Below are 10,036 nucleotides of genomic sequence, written 5' to 3'. Positions count from 1 at the left end.
GTCTGTGTGTCTCTGTGTGTGTACATATCTGTGTCTCTGTGTGGGTATGTCTCTGTGTGTGTTTCCATTTGTGAGGTGAGTGCTGGGTTGGGGGAAGGAGTGGAAGCCCAGTTCTGCTCTCTCTGCCGTCACCGAGCGTGTCATTTCTAAGGTCATGTTCATTGCTGGGTGTGGCTCCTTTCCTTTCCCTGACGAGCCCCGAGGACAAGCCAGAAAGGCTGATTGTGAGAAATGCCATCACCTGTAAAGGAGGGCAACCAATTCACCCTGGTTTGCCCAGGACTTTCCTGGTTTTAGCACCAAAGTCCTGTGTCCTGGGAATCTTCCCCCGCAATGCCGCGCCTCAGCCGGAAGCAGACAGCCATGCTCATCAAAGCTTCCAGAAGGCGCTGCTTCCCCTGGCGTATCTTCTGGAAACCTTCCCTGTGGGGGTTTGCGTCCCCTTCCCCTGCGTGCTGTGGAGACTGGAGTGGGGGGATTGCTTGGGCCCTGGTGGGACCCTTGAAACAGGGGGAACCCTTAGAGTTCGCTGACAGCAGAGGCAGGCCAGGCCGGGTGCCCTCCCACATTTCTCTGGTGGGGAGCTCAGAGGAAGCCGTGTCTGCTCCTGCCTCCCTCATTCCCACGTCTCCTTGTCTTTTGAGCAGCCCTGGTCCCTCTCACCTTCCCAGGCCCCAGGGAGCTGCCTATTCGACCAGTTTCTAAGTCAGAGGGTTGGTCCCCAAGGCAGGGAAAAGGCCTGCCCTTGTGACAGGTCAACAATCCCCCGTTCTTCAGTTGGTCCGTTACACATTTCTTTCTAAAGCACCTTCTCTGTCTTGGGCGCTGTGGTAGCTCTGGGGTTACAAGATGAGCAGAGCATCCACCTTCCCTTGAGGGGGTCAGTCCAGTGAGGATGCAGAGCTGCACCAGACATATTGTCATTGTCACCCAACACGTAAAGTACTGCTAGAAATATAAATAAAAAGATGGTGGGAGCACAGAGGGCAGCAGCCTCTTCTCCCCGGGGAGCTGAGGAAGAATTTAAAAAGGGAGAGGATAAATGAATTGGGTTCTGAAGTATGAATAGGAGTTGACCAGATGAAGGTGAGGAGGAAAGTAAAGGATATTTCACACAAAGAGGCCTGCCAATACTATGGTTGTGGACCACCCCGTGGAAATAAATCATGTGGCTAGCTATCACAGACTGTGACCTCAGCTGCCGTGTTCATGAGCATTAAAGGCACGTAGGGGCTGACTCACCGTGAAGAAGTCACAGAGCGTTATGTGAGGGAAGACCTCATGAGCTCTGTTCTTTGTGCATTGACGCTTGCTTTCTCTCCAGAACTCCTGAAGTTTTTCCAGCAGGGACCCGGTGGGACAGAGGAAAAGAGCGTACTCCTGGGGGATGGGGTCGTCTAGAGAGGGGTCATTGCAATGACAGTGCAGCCTGCAACGGAAAACGGGCCACTTTCACCCTGTGTCATGACGAAGATTCTTTCCCCACAGAGGACAGACGACAGCAACAACAGCAACTCCGAATAACAGGCCAAAATAACTGCGTGAGACACGGAGCAAGGGGCTGTGGAGAAGGCAGTGTCCGCCCAGCTCTCAGACCCGGGTCAGTGTGATTCCCAAACCACAGGCCGAGAAAAGTGACAGTAAAACTCAAAATCTGGTCTTCAAATGACCTTTGTGGTCCAACCGTCTCCTTAGTGTTGAAAATTTTGTCAAAAAAATTCACATTTTAATTTTATCTCCAACTTTGAATTAAATGTAAAAATCAAAACCACAAAAAAGCTAGACAAAATTTAGGTGGCCATTCTATTTTCTTTCGATTCAGAAAGTTATTTTAAATACAGGGAGAAAGGATATACGAATCCAAAATACAAGTTCATTCTCACTAATAATAAAAATGAAAATTAAGACAACCATGAGACACCATTTTTGTTGTTGTCAAATTAATGAAACACTTTTCAAAAGACAAATGTTATGCTCAATTGTGTCATAGGTGCAGTGAGACTTAAGGACGAATTTGTGCAACCTTTGGATAAAGCAATTTGCCAATGTGCATGAGGACCCCTGAAGTGCCCATCCCGCCAGAACTAATAATTCTGCTCCCAGAAATTTATCTGAAGGGAAAAGCAAAAAGTATAGATAAAACTGTGTGTATAGAATATTTATTGCAGTTATTTATAATCGGAAAGAAGGAAAAAGTAGATAAATGCTGGTAAATTTATTTATCATCTATTCATTAGGAATTTGGGGTTTGAATGATTTTAGTGCCTCAGGGAAGTGCGTACGATGTAATGCTAAGTTTGAAAAACACCATGCAACCACTTGGGAAAACATTAGCTGTTCGCAAATACATTCTCCTTCGTAATGAAAAAATCCCAGTGGAGGAAGGTCTCCGCTCTTCATCCTGGCTCTCTTGCCCTTTCTAGAGGCAACCTCAGTTGTTGATCTGATTTATTTTCTTCTAGACGTTTAAGTAACAAATCTGTACATAGCCCTTGTGTGCGTTTTATATAAATCATAAGCTATCGTTACATTATTCTGCAACTTGCATTTTTCACTCCACAATGTGTTTCTGCGATTGACCTGTGTTCACACATACGCGTCTAGTGAAGTCTGCCAGAGTGAACATTCTAAGGGCTGTGTAACCTTCCATCATCTACCTATGCAATATTTCATTCATCCACTCCATCGACGGACATTTCAACTGTTTTCTTTCTTGTAAACTTTGTAACACGGTAATCAAGAACTTTGCACATTTTTTTAGGCCCTTTGTATTCCTGCAGAGAATGTGCTTAGACCTGGAACTGCCGGGCAGGTGGCTCCACACAGTTTCAATGTTGATCGTCACTCTAGATTGTAACCACAAAAGTGAGAATGCACCCTCCCCTCCCCCTCTGTGGTACTTGAAGCTGCCCTTTGTTTTCAATAGCACGTTAACGTGTTAACTTGCACCTCCCTGGTGGGCAGAGAGGTCGGCCCACTCTTGGCTGAGTCTGGGGGACCCCCAGGTCTCCCTGTTCCTTGGCTGGTCTGCTAGTCTTATTGGCTGAGGGGTAACCAGCAGGGACCGACTGCAGCCCTCACAGCAGTGTGTTCGGGTTTTAATTCAAATTTGGTAACTGGCTTTAGAGTTCCTTAACCCAGAGGGTCCTGGGCGTCTCCCCCTGTCCCATAGTTAGGGCACATAGTTTACCCTCCGCCTAGAGCTTCTGGAGAAGGACACGCTGGACGCTCGGAGACCCACTATCAGTGTTTGCCACCGTGCCCTGGGGAGGACATCCCAGCCTGGCAGGACCTGGTTTTTATTGTTTGATTTTCACTGTGGTTTTTCCGGGGCAGAGCGTGGGGGAACTTCCCAGCTGTGAGCAGAACCATGGCATCATGGCACATTCAGGCGGGACCACGTTTAGAAACGGGGGTGCCCTCTCTTTGATTCCTGAAGCAGAAAACCGCAACCCATAGCAGCGGGTGGCTTGCAGAGTCGCGTTGCTGGCGGATGGCGGCGCCTCCCTGAACCCTGAGCTCCTCAGCCGGTCCCCCCCAGCCACCAGGCAGCCCCACCCCCACCCCCGTTACTGTGCACCGTGGCTTAGGGGACATTCATAACCTCCAGTAAATTCTCTCCCCATCAGATGTAGCCCCAGAGAGTGGCGATCTCTATCTTACATCAGCAAGAATGGCTCTGCCCTCTTTACACAGCAAATCACACGAATTTTTTCCTTCTTTGACAGTCACGTTTGGATTAAATCAGATTTTTAAGTGAGGAACAGCTGGTTCATAGTTCCTTCTCTTTTGTTTTGCATTTTAAATGCAGGCTCTTTATTCCTTTCCCTTGGTGCTAGATGGGGAGGCATGGAGGTGGCCGCCCCACCCCGCCCAGAGTGTACTGGGCACTTCCCAGTGTCCACCCTGCACGCCCTCAAAGCAGGGGTGTTTCCATCCAGATGCTCTCCACGCCTGCAAAGCCAGCCCACTCACCAGTCCGATGCCTCTTCCACTGTCTTTCTTCCAGTAGCTGCCAATGCCTTTAGCCTGTAGGAGAGCAGAATGCAAGGAGTATTTAGAACCTGCCTTCCATTCTCCGGGAGAGGCTGAGAGAAGCAGGGGCGCCCAACAGCCTGTCGGACCTTCAAGGATCCCGCCACAAGGGGCTGGGCTGCTAGACTTCCCGGCCAGCAGCTTGAGTGTCCAGGCCTCCATCCTCCAAGGGGCATCGCTGCGGTTTTGAAAATGCAGACCTGTTCACATCCTCCCTGCCCCTCGCTCATTTTCCTTCTGGGGCTCCCCACCTGCAGCCCTCGGCACCGAGTCCAAGGGCCTGTGCCCTGAGGTCCTGCCAACCTGGAACCCTATCCCCTCCATCTTCCCCCACTCGCCCTGCCCCACACCCCCGCCAAAATTCGGCCCTGTGCCGACTTGCCCTTAGAGATGTGGTCCTGGTTCTTCCCTGATGCTCACACCGCCCTCCTCCAGGAAGCCCTCCCCATGTCGCCCAGGCAGGGTGGACGTGCTGGGCTCCTGTGTTCCCGGCCACACTCGTGGTCACCACGCTTCTCATCTTGACGAACTTGAGTCCTTTTGATTTCTCTCCCAGACCATGAGGTCCCTGAGGCCTGAATGCATCTTACTCATCCTTGTAACCGGATGTAGATACATTGAATGGAACTGAGCTGAGCCTCCAAACTGAGCAGAATGGAGCGTAGCTGAGGAGCTGCCTTCAGGAAGTCAGCCCAGAAACAGCTGGAGCTGGGGAGGGACGTGATGGGATGCGGGCGCCTGGAGGGGTTCAACAGGGAGGCCTTGGCACCTGGGGCGCTCCAGCCTGAGCAGACGTTTCAACAGGCTTCTCCACCCCCAACAGATGGCCCAGGTTTCAGCCAGAGGGAATTTTGAGGATGGCTCCACGCTGCAGCTTCACTAGTGTAATAAAGCGTGGGCTCCAGAGGCGCTGAGAAGGGGGTTCCAGTCCTGCCCGACCACTATGTGCCCTCTCTGGCCTCAGTGTCCCCGTCTGCACCTGATGGAAGGTGCCCAGGGCTGGTCCAGCACACGGCAGGCCCTCTGCTCAGGCTTGGCTCTGTTCCCCATTCCACAGACTCCGGATTGTTATGAGCACAGTGGTGATGACAAAAATCCTGATTTGGGTTGGAGGAGGAAGGGGTCTAGCTTCAAAGTTATTTCACCCAATTTGGTCAGGATTTTGTTACAATGTTTAAGGACAGTTTGCCCCCTCTCAAATCCAAGGTCACCTCAGGGGACTTCTGCTGTATTTTCCCATATGAATAAGCGTGTGAAAAGGACCGGAACTAGGGAACCGGTTTCCCAGGGAAGCTGGGACCCGGGGTCAGCATCACAGCTCACTGCTTTGGGGGGATTTCTTCCCTCTGTGGGAGGGGTAAGGCCTAAGATCATAATTTTCTACATGTGGACCCTTTCCTTGGGTACGTGAGATCATGCTGACACTCTTCCGGTAGTTTCTTTATCATTTTGTTTCATTTTCAGACGTTCAAGAGCTTTTTCCCTAAGGACGCATGGGCTTCCTGCCCTGTTCAGAAACACAGCCTCATTTCAACAGGTCCCAGCAGGAGAGATTCACTGGGCTTCGGGACCTTTTCAAATTAAAGTTTGAAATGGTCGTCTCAGCGTCACTATAGGCCCCAAGCTCCTCCAAACCCTGAAAAATGGGGCTGCCGCGGTAACACATGGCTTTAATTTTCACCAATTTCAGTGTCCCCCCACATCAGCCAGCCAGCCGAGTTCTGTCCTTGAAAGGCAAAGATCCTGCCACTTATAAAAAGCAGAGAAGGGCCTTATTCTGAGACAGTATCTAGTCCTGGTGGACCCCTTTGACAGGAAGCGAGAGCTCTGAGCCGCTCGCAGCTTTACAGCGCACCCTCCGAAGGGCCAGGTCTGGGGTCTCGGGGCGCGCGCAGCCGGGGCAGTACTCACACGGTGTGTGCGGGGAAGCCCATCCCCAGAAGGGAGTCCAGGAGGGAGGGGGTGCTGCGGCCCTTGAGCTTGTTGGAGACCTTAGCGTAGAGCTGAGTCTCCCCGGCTGCCATCTCTTCCTGCCTGCAGACTGAAATGAGCAGATGAAGCCAGAGGGGAGGCAAGAGAGGCTGAGGCTGTGAAGAGAAACCTCAAGCCGTTTTTGATCTTTCTAACAAAAGCTAATATCCTGTTTGCAGAGATACTGGTTTTCAAAATTTTCTCTGTGGGGTGCCGGGGTGCAATATCCACCAACCCCGCTTCCACAGCGGGGTTTGGGTTCCGGAGTCCAGCCACGTCCCTGCGTGGCATCTGCCGTTGCGCTGACTTGGGCTGCATTTGGGAGCAAGTGAGAGGGAGAGTGAGGGGGCAGGACGGGGGAGAGTGGAACAGGGGGCGAGCATTCCCTACTGGGTCCCACTGGCCACAGAACCCCAAGTGACCCGGGATCTCAGTCTCCTTACCTGCAAACAAGACATTAAACGACACTGTATCTATTTTCCCTGCTAGCTCTGAAATTTTTGGCTCCTTTAGTTATTCATTAACTTTTTTTTCGATTTTAAAAACTTTTAAGTTTAATGTGCATGCAGAAAAGTTGACAAATCATATGTATACAGCTCAATGCATCTTCATAAAGTGAGCGCACACGCCTCACTCTCCCAGGACTGACAATTAAACAGTGGCCCTCAGCCAGGGGAATATTGGCCTTCATCCCTAGGGACCACTGGCACTGTCTGGAAACGTGTTTGGTTATCACAGCTGGAGGGGGTGTTTGCTACTGGCATCCAGGGGGTCGAGGCCAGGAACACTGCAGTGCACATGAGAGCAAAGAAAGATCCAGCCCCAAATGTCGACAGCGTCAGGGGTGAGAGGCTCTTCTCCAGAACATCCCCAGAACCCCGGAAGCACGCTTGCTGCCAGCGCCTGCCCAGCTTCCCAGTTATCTCGTCTCTTCCCGCAAAAGGTAACGCTGTCCTCACTTGTACGTTAATTTTGCCTGTTTTGGAAACTTATATAAATAGAGCCACATAACATGTACTCTTTCATGTCTGGTTTCTTTTGTCCAAAGTCATGCGTGTGAAATTTGTCCGCATTATCGCTTGTAGCCGCGGTTCGTTCACTGTATCGCTGTGTGGGTGTCTGTCAGATAAAGGCACCATCATTTATTTCTTCATTTTTCTGATGGTGTACATTTGGGTGGCTTGCAGTTGTTCTGCTCCTGGGGACGTTCTTGGATGTGTCTTTCAGTGCCTGATGTATGCGTTTCTGTTAGGTACACATCCAGGAGAGGGATTTGGGGGTCATAGGATACGTGCATACTTCGTCAGAAACTGCCAAGCAGTCTTACAAAGAATTTGTTCCAATTTGCCCTCCCGCCGGCAGTAGATGAGAGTTTCGGCAGCTCTACGTCCTTGTCCACACTTGATATCGCCTATCTTTTTAGGTTTAGCCCATCTGGGCGTGTGTAGTGACATCACACTGTGTTCTAATTTGCATTTCCCTGAATGGCAATGACACTGGGCACCGTGAGACAGGCTCTTGGCCATTTGAAGAACCTCTTGGGGAGGGGCCCATTCAAAGCTTCTGCCTTTTTAAAAATTGGGTCATTTGCCTTTTCTTATCAATTTGTGGGAACTCTGGAGATAAGTCTTTTGTTGGAGGCATTTGATGATGATGACTTCGTCCAGGCTGTCCAGGTTTGCCTTTTAACCTCTTAATAATGTCTTCGAGTGAAAGCAAATTTCTTAATTTGAATGAAAATTAATCTATCAATCTTTTCTTTTACAATTAGCACTTTCTGCATCTCATTCAAGAAATACTTAATCTAACGTGGATGGAGATAGTCTCCTATGTTTTCTTCTTGAAGCTTTACTACTTTTCCTGTTCACACTTAGCTCTATGATCCATTTGGATTAACTCTGTGTATGGTGTGAGCTAGGGGTAAAAATTCATTTCTTTCCCCATATGTGTATTCAATGAAAAGACTGTCCTTTGCCCGGTGAATACGGCAGAACGTTTGTTATATATCAGGTGACTGCATATGTATTAGTCTGTTTCTGACTCTATTATGTTCTCTTGTTGGGTTTGTCCGTTTTTGTGCCCATACTACATGGTTTAAATTACTATCGTGTTGAGTCCTGTGATTTTTGTCTTCCTCTTCAAGATTGCCTTGGTTCCTCGATGCCTTAGCTTTTTCATATACATTTAAAAATCAGGTTGCCATAGCGTGCCACTGGAGAGTGCAGAAAGACCCACATATGTAGTCATTTGATTCTCAACAAAGGGACCAATGTCATTCACTAGAGGAAAGGATAGTATTGTCAAGAAATGCTACTGGAAAACTGCATAGGGATATGGGAAAAATATACGTCTCCACCTTCACATTATGTGCAAAGATTAACTCAAATATATGATGGGCCTAAATGTAAAAGCAAAAACTATAAAACCTCTAATGCAAAACCTAGGAGAAAACTCTTTGATATGCTGGAGTTTGCAAAACTTTATTAGGACATAAAAATTATGAATCATGAAAGAAGAAAATTGATAAATTGGACTTGATCAAAATTGAAAACTTCTGCTCTTTGAAAAACACTATAAAGAAAATAAAAATGCAAGCCACAGACTGGGAGAAAATGTCACCATATATACCTGACAAAGGACTTGTATCCAGAATGTACAGAATATAATATAATACACGTGTATCTATTGTGTATGTATAGTCTCATAATCAATAATAAGAAACCAAACAATCTGGTTAAAAAATGGGTTAAATGGTTCAAGATAGGTGAAAGGCTAATTGAGGACGTGAAAAGATATTGAACATCATTAGTCATCAGGGGAATGTAAATTAAACCACAATGTGATACCACAATACACTTACCAGAAGAGCTAAAATTGAAAAGACTGACAATACCAAATTTTGACCAGACTGTGGGATAATTGGAACTCTCATACATGGTCCAACCACTTTGGAAAACATTTTGACAGTTTCTTATTAAGTTAGACACATTGACTATATGATAAACCCATTCTTAGCTATCTACCAGGGAGACATGAAAATGTATGACCACACAAAGACTTGTGTATGAATGTCCATGGTGGCTTCATTCAGAGTGGACTCAAACTGAAAAGAATCCAGATGTCCATCGACTGGCGAATGGATGCAAAAATTATGGTGCAGACATGTGTCACTACATGATGGGGATATCTTCCGAGAAATGTGTCGTTTGGCAATTTTGCCATTGTGAAAACATCGTAAATTGTACTTATACAAATCTAAATGGTATAGCCTACTACATACCTAGGCTATATGGTACTAATCTTATGGGACCACCATCGTATATGTGGTCCATCGAGGACTGCAGCGTCGTTATGCAGCACATGACTGTGTATTCAATCAATGGGATACCATTCATCAATAAAAAAGAACACAGCACTGATTCGTGAAACAACGTGGACGAATTTAAAAGAACATTGTTGACTGAAAGAAGCCGGACACAAGACCATAGATACTGTATGATTTTATTTAAATGAAACTCTAAAAAAGGTAAAATTGATCTACAAAGACAGAAAGCAGATGAGTAGTTGCCCAAGGCTGGGGTTGGAGGGAGCTTTCTGGCATGATGGAAATGTCCTACACTCTGATTTGGTGGTGACTACATGGGTGTATAGATCTTCAAGACTGACCGAGTTGAACACTTAGAAAGGGTGCATTTGATAGTGTGTAAATTAAACCTCAATAAAATTGACTTTAAAAAAGGAAAGGGAAGGAATACCAAGAACAATAAAAAAGTGGTATGCTAATTTCCACCAAAGAAAGGCCTGCTGTGACTTTGTTTGGAATTATGGTGTTGACTCTGCAGAGCAATTCCAACAATACTGAGTCTTCCATTCCGTGAGTACGGTGCGTCTCCCTATTTATTTAATTCCTCTTAGCGACATTTCATGGTTTCCAGGCTCTTGTACTCCTGTCATTAAGTTTATTCCTATGTGTTGTATGTTTTGTTTTGTTTTGTTTTGTTTTGTTTTTTAGATTTTTTTTTTCCTTTTT

The 10,036-nt window shown here is 47.3% G+C and overlaps 1 protein-coding gene across 1 annotated transcript in view; it reads right to left on the bottom strand.

The window, feature by feature from the left end:
• The window catches only part of LOC124231414 (ubiquitin-associated and SH3 domain-containing protein A), a 42,792-nt gene extending 36,733 nt beyond the window's left edge, over positions 1–6,059 (bottom strand). Inside the window, exons 1-3 of the mRNA XM_046648215.1 lie at positions 5,947–6,059; positions 3,976–4,029; positions 1,243–1,429 (exon numbers count right to left, since the gene is read on the bottom strand). Of these exons, the coding sequence (XP_046504171.1) occupies positions 1,243–1,429; positions 3,976–4,029; positions 5,947–6,059 (354 nt within the window). The remainder of the gene's footprint in view (positions 1–1,242; positions 1,430–3,975; positions 4,030–5,946) is intronic.
• Positions 6,060–10,036: the final 3,977 nt, after the last annotated feature.

Source organism: Equus quagga, chromosome 21 (genome assembly GCF_021613505.1).
Source record: "Equus quagga isolate Etosha38 chromosome 21, UCLA_HA_Equagga_1.0, whole genome shotgun sequence".
NCBI classification, from domain to species: Eukaryota; Metazoa; Chordata; class Mammalia; order Perissodactyla; family Equidae; genus Equus; species Equus quagga.
This window is presented reverse-complemented; position numbering and strand designations above follow the sequence as displayed.